General features: G+C 44.6%; 1 protein-coding gene across 1 annotated transcript in view; it reads right to left on the bottom strand.

The window, feature by feature from the left end:
* The window catches only part of LOC124006955 (junction-mediating and -regulatory protein-like), a 51,584-nt gene that overhangs the window by 24,750 nt on the left and 9,467 nt on the right, over window positions 1–17,367 (bottom strand). The window contains exon 2 of the mRNA XM_046317147.1: window positions 4,470–4,643. Within this exon, the coding sequence (XP_046173103.1) occupies window positions 4,470–4,643 (174 nt within the window). The remainder of the gene's footprint in view (window positions 1–4,469; window positions 4,644–17,367) is intronic.

The raw sequence follows: 17,367 nt of genomic DNA, 5'->3' as shown, positions 1-17,367 counted from the left end.
GAATACCCATGCTGCATCACTCCGACACAAGATAGGGCTGACCCACAATGCATCATTCATCCTATACCTGCTCTCCTTTGTCCCGGACACTCATCCACTTCATCCCTTCATTAATCTATTCATCTGTTCCCTCTTTCGCCTGTTCCTTTTGGCATGTTGACAGGGTTCTGCCCAGGGGTGGGCAACTCCAGTGCTTGTGGGACGCAGTGTGTGCATGTTTTTGTTCCAGCCCAGCTCTAACATATCTGTCGAAATTGAAGACCATGTTTAGTTGATGACTTGAATTAGGTGAGGTAGTGCTGGGCTTGAACAAAAGCCTGCATGGACTGCAGGGTTCTCGGGTTGAGTTCTATCCAAATTTTCATATCGTCAGACCGTCTTTCGCTCATCCCGGGATTTACGGTATTACCGGTTTAGGACACAAGAGGGAGCCAAATAGACACACAAAAAAGCCAATTGGGCATCTACAAGAAAGCTAACAAAATGAGCACAAATAATAGCGAATTTCCATGAAGGCTGCTAGCTAAATATGCTAACGAGCACAAATCAAAATAAATGAATTGCAAAGACAGGCAATCCAGCTCATAAAGCTATACATATATATAGGTAAGAGCTACTGAATGTAATATTTTGTGAGTTACAAGCGAATGTGAACAAGAGACATTGTGCAAATGAACAGAGTTTTGACGCATGCTAGTCTGAAGGAAGAACAGTACTGGCTCTGGAGAAGCATGTGTACACGCTGTGTCTGTGTGGAGCCTGGAGTTGCTAGGGCAACAGCTCTGAGAGAGCAGCTCTGCCTGCTCTGCTCGGAGAAGAGAGGAGCAGATGGGTCGAGAAAAGCGCATCAAGATGGCAGTGTCAGCTGTACAGATTTCTCAAACATCGCAGAAAGCTAACACTATATGATGCCCCGTCTCCTTATTAATTCACCCACTTAGCAAGTTAAACTTGGGGGTCACGTTAATGCAGAATTCTGCATTTTTCCCGCTGATTTTTTAATTTTTTAAATCTTGCTGGGTTTTGTAAACGCAAAAGCATCTTATTGTCATTTTTGCTGGGTTTAGTTGCACTTCTCCACTCAGATGAGAATTCACGAACGGGCAGAATAATTCTTTGCAAAACATTAGGAATAAAAAAATCCTTGGTTTTCATTGTAAGCTCATTTACTTGTGTGGCTGCCAGCCAAATAGTTTTGCACCTCTGTTGTCATCCGATGAAAATGTAGCTATTTTCTGACAAATGTGTTGCACAAATGTATTTTCTGTGAAGGAAAACTATAGTTGCACGACCCTGATCACTCCATTGCTGCAAAATAAAACAGATTAAAAACACAACCCCTGTCAATACACATTTGAATTCACCTGCTCCCGTTTTCCCCCCGTTGTGCTATTTACAAACAAACACGTGACTGACGCAACTGTTCTGGGGAACTGCGGTAAGCTTCATAATGTAAAATAATGTGACAAGTGAAATGAAGAACGCAATTTGCTTCATCTCCTAACAAATTGGACAAGTTGACTGCAGGTATTTACTTAGAAAGCAGTTACAAGTCTAAAAACGTATTGAAAAACTTCAAAGAAATAGTTTCAACGGTATAGAAAAACCATCCGTGGCTATTTCCAAATACCCCGGCATATGGCATTCCGCCCAAGCCTACGGGGTTCCCACCCCTAGTTCAGAAGGTTCCAGAAAGAAAAGAACCATGTGAAATGGATACTCGTACAAGCTAAATAACGGTGCATTCGGAAAGTATCCCGTTTTATTTCATCCTTTTTTTAGAATAAGGCTGTATGTAACGTTAACAAAATGTGGGAAAAGTCCAGAGGTCTGAATATCTTCCGAATGCACTGTATAGCTTAACCCATTGTCAGCTCCTCCCTTCTAAAAAAGATGACAGGATTCATTTACACCTTCCACTAGGTCCTAGGACAATTGGCATCAGTGCAGTGTGTGTGTGTGTGTGTGTGTGTGTGTGTGTGTGTGTGTGTGTGTGTGTGTGTGTGTGTGTGTGTGTGTGTGTGTGTGTGTGTGTGTGTGTGTGTGTGTGTGTGTGTGTGTGTGTGTGTGTGTGTGTGTGTGTGTGTGTGTGTGTGTGTGTGTGTGTTCACACTCCCAGGAGGTAAGAGGAGGCTACAACTTTATCAGGTTCTCATCTCCTTTGGGGCACTGATAGTAGTCTATTGAAAGACTACCTAGCCTACCCTCATCTGTCCACGTGACAATTCTCGCCTCACCTTACTCGCAACATTTACCCACTTGAACATCAAGGACAATGCAGAGCACATGCAAATACCCTATCTTTCCCCTTTCTCCTCTCCCTCACCCTTTCCTCGCTCGTCCTTCCTCTCAGTGACACACTCCCACTCCCAGCTGTATAATGTAGGGCTGTTCTACTGACTCATCAGTTTATGAGAAACCAAGCAACAAGCAACATCCAAACGACCGACCAACTGACTGGCCCGTCTGATATTTGGGTTAATTTGCATACAGCTTTGTTTCCAGCCGTTGGTTTCCCCTCAGGGAAACAGGTGGTTGAGCTGAATCACAATCATAGCATCAAACAGACCTACTGACCAACTATCCTAGACGGATCTCCTTAGCTCACAATATAGCAAAGCTTAGGGAACATTTTGCTGTTGTCTTCAGGAATAAGAACAAGCGTGTGGAAACAGTGGACATGAAGTAATAGGACTGGGAATTGCCAGGGGCTTAAAGATACAATATCATCATACCTCGGTGCTGATACTACATGTGATTTTTACAAGTCTATGTATTGCGGTTTCAAACATATTGTTCTCTCTGCAACCCAGTAGGCAGACAGGATTACTGAGCCATATCATTGCTCCAGGTTCTGGACATCTGGCAGGCATACTAGAGGAGAGCAGATCAGTGGAGCAGCTTTGACCATACTGGCAGGAATATCAAACAAGCCCAGAGACTAGATCTCTCCTTCATGTTTCACAGTGTTGGAAGGCTTAATAAGCGAGCCCAGACACAGCGAGCAACGACGAGAGGATTAAGGATTAAGACACCCTAGATGCCGATTCAAGATCAGTTCATCATTTCCCCCCCTAATGGTTTGTGTTGGGGTTTCAAAAGGTAAACTGATCCTACATCTGTACCTACCGGGAACCAGGTCCTATCCGAAGTTAATAATGCTGCATTGTGTTCTGAAGAAACTCCACTCACACACAGTCGTGTGTGTGTGTGTGTGTGTGTGTGTGTGTGTGTGTGTGTGTGTGTGTGTGTGTGTGTGTGTGTGTGTGTGTGTGTGTGTGTGTGTGTGTGTGTGTGTGTGTGTGTGTGTGTGTGTGTGTGTGTGTGTGTGTGTGTGTCATCAACGCAGCACCACAGACAGCCATGCTGGGTGAGGAATGTGGTGTGGGGAAAAGGCAAATAGTGGGAAATCACCCCCAACGCCATGACTACGAGCTACAGACTGGACCCTCACAAGAGATGACTGAAATAACACACAACCCTCACTAACACAACAGCCTCAGAGAGAGTGAACGAGAAGGGAAGGAGAGAGGGGAGAGTGAGAGGAGAGGTGTCTGCTGAGACTGCAGTATTCCAGGCTGGTCTGGTTTAGAGGCTGAGTACAAACTGCTGTACTAATACTGTAGGTTAAGCTGCTCTGGGCAGGGAGGCAGGAGGACTGAAGGGGGGGAAAGCCTCTCTAGCTGATCTGATCCTCTACCCCCCCCCCAACCCCCATACACACACGACTGCCCATCATATTGTGGGAAGAGTTCAGCCTTCACCACAGCTCTAGAATCAGCTTAGCCATTAGAGAAGGAACAACTTAAAACTCACCTGTCATTTATTGCACTTCCACATTCATGTCACTCCCGCTATCTCTGCCATCTAGTGCAGTTACCCACCAGGAGCTAACCCTAATGTCATTAGATAGGACTTAAGAAATACTGGGTATTAGAGTGTATGCTGCTGTCTGTCAAAGGGCTTTAAGTCCACTGCTACGCTAACCTTGACCGTAGCCCAGACTGCCAGAGACAGCTAATGTGTGTGTGTATGTATACAGTGCGTGCGTGTGCGTGCGTGCGTGCGTGCGTGCGTGTGTGTGTGCGTGCGTACACAGTGCTTCTACCCCCAAGCCATAAAACTGCTGAACAACTAATCAAATGGCCACCCAGACTATTTACATTGAGCCCCCCCCCTTGTTTTTATACTGTCGCTACTTGCTGTTAACTATCTACTTTACAAATGACCTGAACTAACCTGTAGCCCTGCACATTGACCTGTATACAGCCTCCTTATTGTTATGTACATTTATTCTGTTCTATTTTTCATTGATTAGATTTGATTTATTTTTTACTTTAGTTTATTTAGTCAATATGTTATCAACTATTTTTTGAACTGCATTGTTAGTTAAGGGCTTGTAAATTGGTCATTTCTACACCTATCGTATTCGGCGCATGTGACAAATACAATTGGATTGGATTTGTTACCTTGATCTGCTGTTTGCGCAGCATGGCCAGTTCTCTCATGTCTCTGAAGGGCTGCAGTAGGTAGTGGTAGAGTTGTGTTGTAGCCTCCAGTAACTCTCCGTAGGCCTCGTCCTCCTCTGGATACACCTGCAGCAGCTCCACCATACTCTCCATGGCCCGGTGCCTCTCCAGCAGCTACAGAAAACAAAATAATTTAGCAATTCAGAAAAACATCAAAGCAACTAAAATAATTAAACCATTCACAGCATCAAGGCAGAGTTAGGAGGATTCGGTCGGCCTAGACGGCTAGGCCTGTACCAAAGAAAGAAAATGGGGAACATGGTTTGAAGAACGTGTGTTTCTTCTGTGCTTCTGAATAAGGTGCTATAGGAGAGGTGCTACTAACGTTCAGGAATAGCTAATATTGTTGAGACTAGTAGCAGCGTTGATTCACAGGAGTGACTGGATCAGTGTGTGTGTGTGTGTAGTGGCCCCAGTCTCAGCCCAGACTCCAGACCATTTCATGATGGCTGCCTCAACAGAAAGCTCTTTCAACATCTGGAGAAAAAAATTACAATACGTATTTACCAAATGTTACAGTACCTGTAAAATGAGAAGGTTTGAGTATTTGTGCAGTCAGTGCATAAGCATGATAATGTGTGTGAGCATGTGTGTGTGTGTGTGTGTGTGTGTGTGTGTGTGTGTGTGTGTGTGTGTGTGTGTGTGTGTGTGTGTGTGTGTGTGTGTGTGTGTGTGTGTGTGTGTGTGTGTGTGTGAGAGGTGTAATTGCTCAGAAATACACGTTTCGGTATGTATTGTGGTTTTAGGGTCACGGTTTGGTTTCGGTACAGCGGGAAAATGAAATGCCAACAGTTACTGTAGTTAAAGACAAAATTAAGTGTTGGTATTCCTGACTCCATATAAAGATCATTAGTCATATAATGCCTGGTGAGAGCACCATCAGGATTAACACTTTGGATTTTCTTAAATGAAAACACATGATTATTAACAACAACACTAAAATCAAGTAGAAAATGGCTGTGAAATCAATATGTAAACATGGCTCAGACATTTATAGGCCTATGCTATGTTTTCTTACAAAGAGAAAAATATGTGCACTTCTGTGTCTCTAATAAAGGGCCGTGTCTGTAGCGCTTCAAAATATACTGAATAAAAATATAAACGTAACACGTAAAGTGTTGGTTCCATGTTTCATGAGCTGAAATAAAAGATCCCAGATATGTTCAATACGCACAAAAAGCATATTTCTCTCAAATTCTGTGCACACATTTGTTGACATCCCTGTTAGTGAGCATTTCTCCTTTGCCAAAATAATACAAACACCTGACAGATGTGGCATGATTATTAATTACACAGGTGCACCTTGTGCGGGGAAAAATAAAAGGCCACTCTGAAATGTGCAGTTTTGTCACATAACACAATGCCACAGATGTCTCATGTTTTGAGGGAGAGTGCAAATGCCATGCTGATTGCAGGAATATCCACCAGAGCTGTTGTCAGAGAATTTAAAGTTAATTTCTCTACCATGAGCCACCTCCAACGGTGTTTTACAGAATTTGGCAGTATGATCAACCTGCCTCACAACTGCAAACCACGTGTAACCACGCCAGCTCAGGCTCTCCACGTCGGGCTTCTTCATCTGCGGGATCATCTGAGACCAGCCACCCAGATAGCTGGTGAAACTGTGGGTTTGCACAACTGAAGAATTTCCACAGAAAATGTCTTAGGGAAACACATCTGCATGCTCGTCGTCTAGGATCTTGACCTGACTGCAGTTCTGCGTTGTAACTGACCTCAGTGAGAAAATGCTCACCTTCGATGGCCACTGGCACGCTGAAGAAGTGTGCTCTTTACAGATGAATCCCAGTTTCAACTGTACCGGGCAGATGGCAGACAGCGTGTATGGCGCCGTGTAGACGAGAGGTTTTCTGATGTCGATGTTGTAAACAGAGTGCCCCATGGTGGCGATGAGGTTATGGTATGGGCAGTCATAAGCTACGGGCAATTAACACCATTGCATTTTATCTATGGCGATTTGAATGCACAGAGATACAGTGACGAGATCCTCAGGTCCATTGTCGTGCCATTCATCCGGCACCATCACCTCATGTTTCAGCATGATAATGCATGGCCCCATGTCGGATCTATACACATTTCCTGGAAGTTGAAAATGTCCCAGTTCTTCCATGGCCTACATACTCACCCATTGAGCATGTCACCCATGGACCATGTTTGGGATGCCCTGGATCGACGTGTACCACCAAAATATCTAGCAACTTCCAACAGCCATTGAAGAGGAGTGGGACAATATTCCACAGGCCACAATCAACAGCCTGATCAACTCTATGAGAAGGAGATGTGTCGCGCTGCATAAGGCAAATGGTGGTCACACCAGATACTGACTGGTTTTCGGATCCACGTCCCTACCTTATGTTTTAAGGCATCTGTAACAAACCGATGCATATCTGTATTCCCAGTCATGTGAAATCCATAGATTATGGCTAATGAATTTACTTCTTATTTCCTTATTAGAACTAAATCAGTCATATCTTTGAAATTGTTGCATGTTGCTCTTTATATTTTCTGTTCTGTTCACCGTATATAGAGTGGGTACTAACGGTTTACTGAAATGGGTGCGAGAGGGCATAACGTGGTGCTAAAACCCTCTATTCTGCTCAACCATCAAGAATGGGCGCATATCCACGGCGTTAATATTATTATTACTATAAACATGCGTATCACTCTTCTAATTTGTTTGGCCCGGTCAGATGGGAGACAGTGTTGCAGATGGGAGACGGTGTTGTGTTGTTGTTTTTCTGGCGTTTCAGTCTTGCTCCGGTAGCAGGAATACTGGTGTGATGTCGTCGTAAATATGTCAACATGTTTGAGGTGTTGGCAGCTGCATAGGCTATTCTCGTTGAACAGTGGAGACATACTCTCTCTGTCCATTGTCGCTGTAATCTACAGGGAAGCCTAAATGGTCCCAAACTGGAGATTAAAACAACGGGTGGAGAATCCTCCTGGTTTACAATCCCACCACTCGCCATCATACAGAACTAGTTCCCGACTGCGCCTCGCAAAAAGACAGTTGGAAATGAGCCCGTTAAGATTCAGATTTTGTTGACAACGTGAGCATACCCTGAAGAAGAACAAAAAAAAGGTCCGCTCAGCTTTACTCGAGGCATACAATGTAGCATAGGCATTGCCTATAGCCCTAGCGTTTTTAATGGTCAGGTATTTTAGTCAGGTTCAGTGCAGACCGAACCGAGGTCCCCGTGCTGAACGGTTCAGTGAGAATACGTGTACCGTTACACCCCTAGTGTGTAGGTGTGTGGCCATATCATAACAATCCATTCAATAGAACCAGCAACTGCTGCTGATACAGAACATACTGTGTGTCTAGGAGTCCAGACAACTATAGCATTGTTTCCCTGATAACACTATCAAAGTAACCATTGTCCACACCTCACAACCATCAAATTAATCATGTACTAGCCGAGGAACCACTCGCTTCATACAGTACAACTCTCCCTAAGTTCTCCCAGGGATAACATTGAATGCGTAAATGTATAACCAGCCTATCTAAGCAGTGAATAGCCTGAGCAGTACTCTTCTGCTCTGTCTGGTGTGGATTGAAAACAGTGGAGGAGCTGTAGATGGGATGAATAGGGGCTCTTATTTGTTAACCCTAGCCAGGCTTTCCATAGCCACACTCACACACAGAGAGACACAAGTCCACTCTAGGGACCAGAGGCTAGAGAGAGACACGGTTCGATTCAGCTCCAACACTGCTCCTACTGTTAACCCTAGCCAGGCTTTCCATAGCCACACTCACACACAGAGAGACACAAGTCCACTCTAGGGACCAGAGGCTAGAGAGAGACACGGTTCAATTCAGCTCCAACACTGCTCCTACTGTTAACCCTAGCCAGGCTTTCCATAGCCACACGCACACACAGAGAGACACAAGTCCACTCTAGGGACCAGAGGCTAGAGACAGACACGGTTCGATTCAGCTCCAAAACTGCTCCTACTGTTAACCCTAGCCAGGCTTTCCATAGCCACACGCACACACAGAGAGACACAAGTACACTCTAGGGACCAGAGGCTAGAGAGAGACACGGTTCGATTCAGCTCCAACACTGCTCCTACTGTTAACCCTAGCCAGGCTTTCCATAGCCACACGCACACACAGAGAGACACAAGTCCACTCCAGGGACCAGAGGCTAGAGACAGACACTGTTCGATTCAGCTCCAACACTGCTCCTACTGTTAACCCTAGCCAGGCTTTCCAGAGCCACACGCACACACAGAGAGACACAAGTCCACTCTAGGGACCAGAGGCTAGAGACAGACACTGTTCGATTCAGCTCCAACACTGCTCCTACTGTTTACCTTGGCCAGGCATCTCCATGGTAACCACAGACAGGCCAGTCCTGCACTAGTTGTCTGTCTACCCCTGCAGCTGCTGAGAGCTCCAGAGAAACACCTTAGCTACTGTAAGTGTGGGTTGGCTGAGAGGGAGACAGCTACAGTAGCAGCATAGCTGATTTAGTAGGAAGGTACAAGTTGCCCATAGGCACAAATGACCAAATCCTGTCAGTGGGAACAATGCAACCTCCGGGGCAAGAATGGAAAATGTTGTCTGTTGAGTGACATCATTTCCTGTGACCTCTGACCCAGGTGTGATTAAGGCAGGAGGCAGCTGAGTGTAATTACAGCCCTGGGAGCACTCCCGACCATGTTTGTGTGTGTGTGTGTGTGTGGTACTTGATCTCAGGTCAGTGCTAACATAATCATCACAGGGATTGGCTATCTCTTCTCGACGTACAGCCCTGATTGGCTGGGGGGGATATCCGTTCTAGGCCTATTATCAAACCGAACTCTTCCAGTCCGTCAGTGAGAAATCTGCCTTGTCTTGCTATAGTGTGATGCCAGTAGGCCTGGCAAGCAGGAAACACCTTTCCTATGAAGGGAAACACCAGTCCTGTCTTTCAAAGAACACATCCCTTTTTGAGTTAAGATGTCAGCTATTTATGAGTTACATAAAATGAGTCCGCCATTACAAAATTATTCGTAAGGGAACAAGGCTGCAACACCTTCCACAGAGCTGTGCGTGTGTTTGACTTTAACAACATACACTGTATTGTATTCATCATTTCACTAGCTGTATATGGGTGTACACTCCTCTACGTATGTATTTGGACAGAGATGCTAAAATGTTACATTTGGATATATACTCCAGCATTTTGGATTTCAAGATCCACATTTTATTTTTGGGTATTTTCCATCCGATTTGCCATTTAGAAATCAAAGCACTTTAATACAGTTGAAGTCAGAAGTGTACATACACCTCAGTCAAATACATTTTATCTCAGTTTTTCACCATTACTGACATTTAATCTTCATAAGAATTTCCTGTTTTTAGGTCAGTTAAGATCACCACTTTATTTTAAGAATGTATAATAGTATAGAGAATGATTTACTTCAGCTTTTATTACGATCATCACATTCCCAGTCGGTCAGGAGTTTACATACACTCAATTAGTATTTGGAAGAATTGCCTTTAAATTGTTTAACTTGGGTTAAACGTTTTGGGTAGCCTTCCACAAGCTCCCCGCAATAGGCCTCCTTGCTCGCACACGCTTTTTCAGTTCTGCCCACAAATGTTCCATAGGATTGAGGTCAGGGCTTTGTGATGGCCACTCCAATACGCTGACTTTGTTGTACTTAAACAGCTTGGAAATTTCCAGAAAATGATGTCATGGCTATAGAAGCCTCTGATAAGCTAATTGACATAATTTGAGTCAATTGGAGGTGTACCTGTGGATGTATTTCAAGGCCTACCTCCAAACTCAGTGCCTGTTTGACATCATGGGAAAATCCACCAAGACCTCAGAAAAAAATTGTAGACCTCCACAAGTCTGGTTCATCCTTGGGAGCAATTTCCAAATGCCTGAAGGTACCACGTTCATCTGTACAAACAATAGTACGCAAGTATAAACACCATGGGACCACACAACCGTCATACCACTCAGGAAGGCGACGCATTCCGTCCGCTAGAGATGAACGTACTTTGGTGCAAAAGTGCAATTCAATCCCAGAACAACAGCAAGGGACCCTGTGAAGATGCTGGAGGAAACCGGTACAAAAGTATCTATATCCACAGTAAAACTAGTCCTATATCGACATAACCTGAAGGCCGATTGGCAAGGAAGAAGCCACTGCTCCAAAACCGCCATAAAAAACCCAGACTACGGTTTGCAACTGCACATGGGGACAAAGATTGTTCTTTTTGGAGAAATGTCCACTGGTCTGATGAAACAAAAACAGAACTTTTTGGCCATAATGACCATCGTTATGTTTGAAGGAAAAAGGGTGAGGCTTGCAAACCGAAGAACACCATCCCAAATGTGAAGCACGGGGGTGGCAGCATCATGTTTTGGGGGGTGCTCTGCTGCATTAGGGTCTGGTGCACTTCACAAAATAGATGGCATCATGAGGGAGGAAAATGATGTGGATATATTGAAGCAACATCTCAAGACATCAGTCAGGAAGTTAAAGCTTGGTCGCAAATGGGTCTTCCAAATGAACAATGACCCCAAGCATACTTTCAAAGTTGTGGTAAAATGGCTTAACAAGAAATTTGTGGAGTGGTTGAAAAGAGTTTAAATGACTCCAATCTAGGTGTATGTAAACTTCCGACTTCAACTGAATATCTATTCTCCCCCATTTGAAGATGTCATAAGTATTTAGATACATTTCACTTAGTGTATTAAAGCTAGAGGTCGACAGATTATGATTTTTCAACGCCGGTACCGATACTGATTATTGGAGGACCATAAAAGCCGATATCGATTAAATCGGCCAATTTATTTTACATGTATTTGTAATAATGACAATTACAACAATACTGAATGAACACTTATTTTAACTTAATATAATAAATCAATCAAATCAATTTAGCCTCAAGTAAATAATGAAACATGTTCAATTTGGTTTAAATAATGCAAAAACAAAGTGTTGGAGAAGAAAGTAAAAGTGCAATATGTGCCATGTAAGAAAGCTAATGTTTAAGTTCCTTGCTCAGAACATGAGAACATATGAAAGCTGGTGGTTCCTTTTAACATGAGTCTTCAATATTCCCAGGTAAGAAGTTTTAGGTTGTAGTTATTATAGGAATTATAGGACTATTTCCCTCTATACCATATTGTATTTCATTAACCTTTGACTATTGGATGTTCTTATAGGGACTTTAGTATTGCCAGTGTAACTTCCGTCCCTCTCCTCGCTCCTCCCTGGGCTCGAACCAGCAACACAACGACAATTAGCGCGCGCTAACTAGCTAGCCATTTCACTTCGGTTACACGAGCCTCATCTCGGGAGTTGATAGGCTTGAAGTCATAAACAGCGCAATGCTTCACGCACAACGAAGAGCTGCTGGCAAAACGCACGAAAGTGCTGTTTGAATGAACGTTTACGCACCTGCTTCTGCCTACCACCGCTCAGTCAGTAGGAAAAAGTGCTCCTACTGGCCCTCCAACACCACTTCCAGCAGCATCTGATCTCCCATCCAGGAACTGACCAGGACCAACCCTGCTTAGCTTCAGAAGCAAGCCAGCAGTGGTATGCAGGGTGGTATGCTGCTGGATGGTAGGTAACTGTAGCCCATTGACCTTTAGGGGGTCAATACAGGGCAGGTACTTGAATACTAGCACAAAATGTAAAATCCTCAAGTTGTTGCATGAAACCTGCGCTGCTATGTCAACAGAGCTCGGTGCTTATTATCGGCTGTATTAGGTTACGAAATCCAAATTTGTATATAATATATATAATATAATGTTCATGATATGTTAGAGAAAGAACCCACTGAACAATTAAGAACATGAATAATCATATTTGTCTTGGTAAAATGTATTATATAAAATAAGTGCAATTTAAAATCGCCAAAATGCGTTTTCACCCACTCTGGGCAAAGATTGTGCACACCGTAAAATATATATATGGCTCTGGCAGCAAATAGCAAAACACATCAGCAAGCAGAGCCATGCACACTCAGAGATTCGGGCCAATGCGGTTTCTGCATTATGATGCATTTACAGGACACGTCAACATTTTATGGCAGCCATGTTAGCTCCCCATTAACAGAACACGGTGGACACAGACCTGCCAAACTTGAAGAACTTTTAGGAGTACCACTTCAGCACGGCGGCAGCAACCCAGGCCCTGCGGACCCCACAACGGCGCGTGCGACACCCACACTGTACTGTCCTCCTTAAGGTGTCTGCAACCATCATTTGACAGCCAGCCAAACTCTAATGAAGAACTGAACCAGTCAGGGATAGGCTTTCTATAAACCTCAAGTTATATAGTTGAAACAGTGTAAAACTAACAATACACAAAAATGAAATTATTGGAGCAGCTCAGACTAAAAGGCTATATAAATGCACAAAAGAGTCTGACGTTTCATAGTCTCATAGTGAACAATACAATACATAGAAATCGTACGTATTCTACTTGAATATTGTTCTAAACTCGATTACTATCTAAATAGCATGTAAGCTAACTAAAGTGTGAAGAGAAATCACATGTAGAGAGAAGCTAGCAGCAAAACAGCACTCGACAGGCTAGCCTATAGTACACGTTAGCTGCGGCTAAACAAAACAATTGAACTAGGCCTAAATGAGCTAGTTTCAGATCTCCACACTGACATAATCCATCATGTTAGGGCTGGCTACTAGACTGCCATTCATTCAACATGCCTTGTTGTCGTTGGTGAACTGACTATCATCACATCATTAGAAGCCTACTGTTGACAGAGCTAGATCAAGCAATCAAAATCAATGTCATATGCGCAAAATACCTTGAAATACTTACATACACACTTTTTCCCAACAATGCAGAGTAAAAATAGTAGCACAATAGATAATAATAACAAGTATACGCAAGAAGTACCGGTACCGAATCAATGTGCAGGGGTACGAGGCAGCTGAGGTAATATGTACATGTAAGTAGGGGTAAAAGTGACTGTGCAATCAGGACGGAAAATAAACAGAGTAGCAGCAGCATATGTGAAGTGTAAAAGTGTGTGTGGCATCAATATGCGCGTGTGAGTGTAAGTGTGTAAGAAGTGTGTGTGAGCGTGTGTAAGTAAACACAGCAAAAAAAGAAACGTCCTCTCACTGTCAACTGCATTTATTTTCAGCAAACTTAACATGTGTAAATATTTGTATGAACATAACAAGATTCAAGAACTGAGACACAGACTGAACAACTTCCACAGACATGTGACTAACAGAAAATTGAATAATGTGTCCCTGAACAAAGGGGGGGATCAATATCAAAAGTCAATGCAGCTGGTGGTCACTGTAGTGTATCTCCTCCTCATGTACCAGATCTGCCAGTTCTTGCTGTGAGATGTTACTCCACTCTTCTACCAAGGCACCTGCAAGTTCCCAGATATTTCTGGGGGAATGGCCATGGCCCTAGCCCTCCGATCCAACAGGTCCCAGATGTGCTCAATGGGATTGAGATCCGGGCTCTTCGCTGGCCATGGCAGAACACTGACATTCCTGTCTTGCAGGAAATCACGCACAGAACGAGCAGTATGGCTGGTGGCATTGTCATGCTGGAGTCATGTCAGGATGAACCTGCAGGAAGGGTACCACATGAGGGAGGAGGACGTCTTCCCTGTAACGCACAGTGTAGAGATTGCCTGCAATGACAACAAACTCAGTCCGATGATGCACACCGCCCCAGACCATGACAGACCCTCCACCTCCAAATTAATCCCGCTCCAGAGTACAGGCCTCGGTGTAATGCTCATTCCTTCGTCCATTAACGCGAATCTGACCATCACCCCTAGTGAGACAAAACCATGACTCGTCAGCGAAGAGCACTTTTTGCCAGTCCTGTCTAGTCCAGCGACGGTGAGTTTGTACTCATAGGCGACGTTGTTGCTGGTGATGTCTGGTGAGGACCTGCCTTACAACAGGCCTACAAGCCCTCAGTCCAGTCTCTCTCAGCCTGTTGCGGACAGTCTGAGCATTGATGGAGGGATTGTGCATTCCTGGTGTAACTCGGGCAGTTGTTGTTAACATCCTGTACCTGTCCCGCAGGTGTGATGTTCGGATGTACCGATCCTGTGCAGGTATTGTTACACATGGTCTGCCACTGTGAGGACGATCAGCTGTCCGTCCTGTCACCCTGTAGCGCTGTCTTTAGGCGTTTCTCACTAAGGACATTGCAATTTATTGCCCTGGCCACATCTGCAGTCCTCATGCCTCCTTGCAGCATGCCTAAGGCACATTCACGTATATAAGCAGGGACCCTGTGCATCTTTCTTTTGGTGTTTTTCAGAGTCAGTAGAAAGACCGCTTCAGTGTCCTAAGTTGTCATAACTCTGACCTTAATTGCCTCTAAGCTGTTAGTGTCTTAACGACCGTTCCACAGGTGCATGTTCATTAATTGTTTATGGTTCATTGAACAAGCATGGGAAACAGTGTTAAAACCCTTTACAATGAAGATCTGTGAGGTTATTCGGATTTTACAAATTATCTTTGAAAGACAGGGTCCTGAAAAGGGGACATTTCTTTTTTTGCTGAGTTTGTGTGAGTGTGTGGGTAGAGTCCAGTGAGTGTGCATAAAGTCAGTGCAAGAGAGTTCATGCAAAAAAGGGTCAATGTAAATACTCTGGGTTGCTATTTGATGAACTATTCAGCAGTCTTATGGCTTGGGGGTAGAAGCTGTTCAGGAGCCTTTCGGTCCTAGACTTAGCGCTCCGGTGACATTTGTTGTGAGGTAGCAGAGTGAATGGCTTGGCTGGCTGGGATCTTTGACAATTTTCCAGGCTTCCTCTGACACCGCCTGGTAAAGAGGTCCTGGATGGCAGGGAGCTCGGCTCCAGTGATGTACTCTGTAGTGTCTTGCAGTCGGATGCTAAGCGGTGATGCAGTCAGTCAAAATGCTGGTGCAGCTCTAGAACTTTTTGAGGATTTGAGGGCCCATGCCAAATGTTGTCAGCCTCCTGAGGGGGAAGAGATGTTGTCATGCCTTTTTTACGACTGTGTTGGTGTATGTGGACCAAGTTAATTCCTCAGTGATGCGGACAGAGGAACTTGAAGCTCTTTAACCGCTCCACTACAGCGCTGTCAATGTGAATGGGGGCGTGCTTGGCCGTCCGTTTCCTGTAGTCCACGATCAGCTCCTTTGTCTTACTGACGTTGAGGGAGAGGTTGTTGTCACTAATCTCCTCCCTATAGGCTGTCTCATCGTCATCGATGATCAGGCCTACCACCGTTGTGTCATCAGCAAACTTAGTGATGGTGTTGGAGTCATGCGTGGCCATGCAGTCGTGGGTGAACAAGAAGTACAGGAGGGGACTGATCATGCACCCCTGAGGGGCCCCCGTGTTAAGGGTCAGCGTGGCGGATGTGTTTTTGCTTACCCTCACCACTTGCGGACGGCCCATCAGGATCCAGTTGCAGAGTGGGGGTGCTCATTCCCAGGGTCCTGAGCTCAGTGATGAGCAAGGAGGGCACTATGGTGTTGAACATGGAGATATAGTCAATGAACAGCATTCTCACATAGGTGTTCCTCTTACCCAGGTTGGATTGGCAGTGTGGAGTGCAATAGAGATAGCATCATCTGTTGGTCTGTTGGGGCGGTATGCAAATTGTAGTGGGTCCAGTGGGTCTGGTATGATGGTGTTGATGTGAGCCATGACCAGCCTTTCATGGCTACAGATGTTAGTGCTACAAGGCGATAGTCATACACACTGGTTACCTTGGCATTCTTGGGCACAGGAACTATGGTGGTCTGCTTGAAACATGTAGATTAGATTACAGACTGGGTTAGGGAGAGGTGAAAATGTCAGTGAAGACATTTGCCAGCTGGTCAGCGCATGCTCTGAGTACAAGTCCTGGTAATCCGTCTGGCCCTGCAGCCTTGTGAATGTTAACCTGCTTAAGGTCTTACATTAGCTACTGAGAGCGAGATCACACAGCCGCCAAGAACAGCTGGTGCTTTCGTGCATGGTTCAGTGTTGCTAGCCTCAAACCAAGCATAGAAGTTATTTCGCTCATCTGTTCGGCTTGTGTCACTGGGCGATTTTTGTCCTGTATTGATGCTTTTCCTGTTTTCATGGCTTGTAGGGTGATTTTTTATAAGTGTCCGGATTAGTGTCCCGCTCCTTGAAAGGGGCAGCTCTAGCCTTTAGCTCAGTGTGAATATTGCCTGTAATCCATGACTTATGGTTGGGATATGTACATACAGTCACTGGGGGAACAACTTGTTACTGAAGCCAGTGACTGATTTAGTAAACTCTTCAATGTTATCGGATGAATCCCGGAATAAATTCCAGCTTTATCGGACCACTTCCGTAATTGAAAGAGTCACTGGTACCTCCTGTTTGAGTTTTTGCTTGTAAGCAGGAATCAGGAGGATACAGTTATGGTCAGATTTGCCGGAGGGAGGGCGGGGGAGAGCTTTGTATGCTTTACTCTGTGTGTGGAGTAAAGGTGGTCTAGAGTTGTCGCCTCTGGTTACACAGGTGACATGGTGGATTTCAGCTTCCCTGTATTAAAATCACTGGCCACTAGGAGCGCTGCCTCTGGATGTGTATTTTCTTTTTTGCATATGGCCCTGTACAGTTTGTTGAGTGCGGTCTAAGTGGCAGCACCGGTTTGTGGTGATAACTAGACAGCTACAAAAAATATAGATGAAAACTATGAGTAAATAGTGTGGTCTGCAGCTTATCATTAGGTATTCTGACTCAGGCGAGCAAAATATAGAGACTTCCTTAACATTAGAGATTGCGCACCAGCTGTTGTTAACCTCTCTAGGGTAGGGGGCAGCATTTGGAATTTTGGATGGAAAGCATGCCCAAATTAAACCGCCT

Source organism: Oncorhynchus gorbuscha, linkage group LG20 (genome assembly GCF_021184085.1).
Source record: "Oncorhynchus gorbuscha isolate QuinsamMale2020 ecotype Even-year linkage group LG20, OgorEven_v1.0, whole genome shotgun sequence".
Lineage (NCBI taxonomy): Eukaryota > Metazoa > Chordata > Actinopteri > Salmoniformes > Salmonidae > Oncorhynchus > Oncorhynchus gorbuscha.
This window is presented reverse-complemented; position numbering and strand designations above follow the sequence as displayed.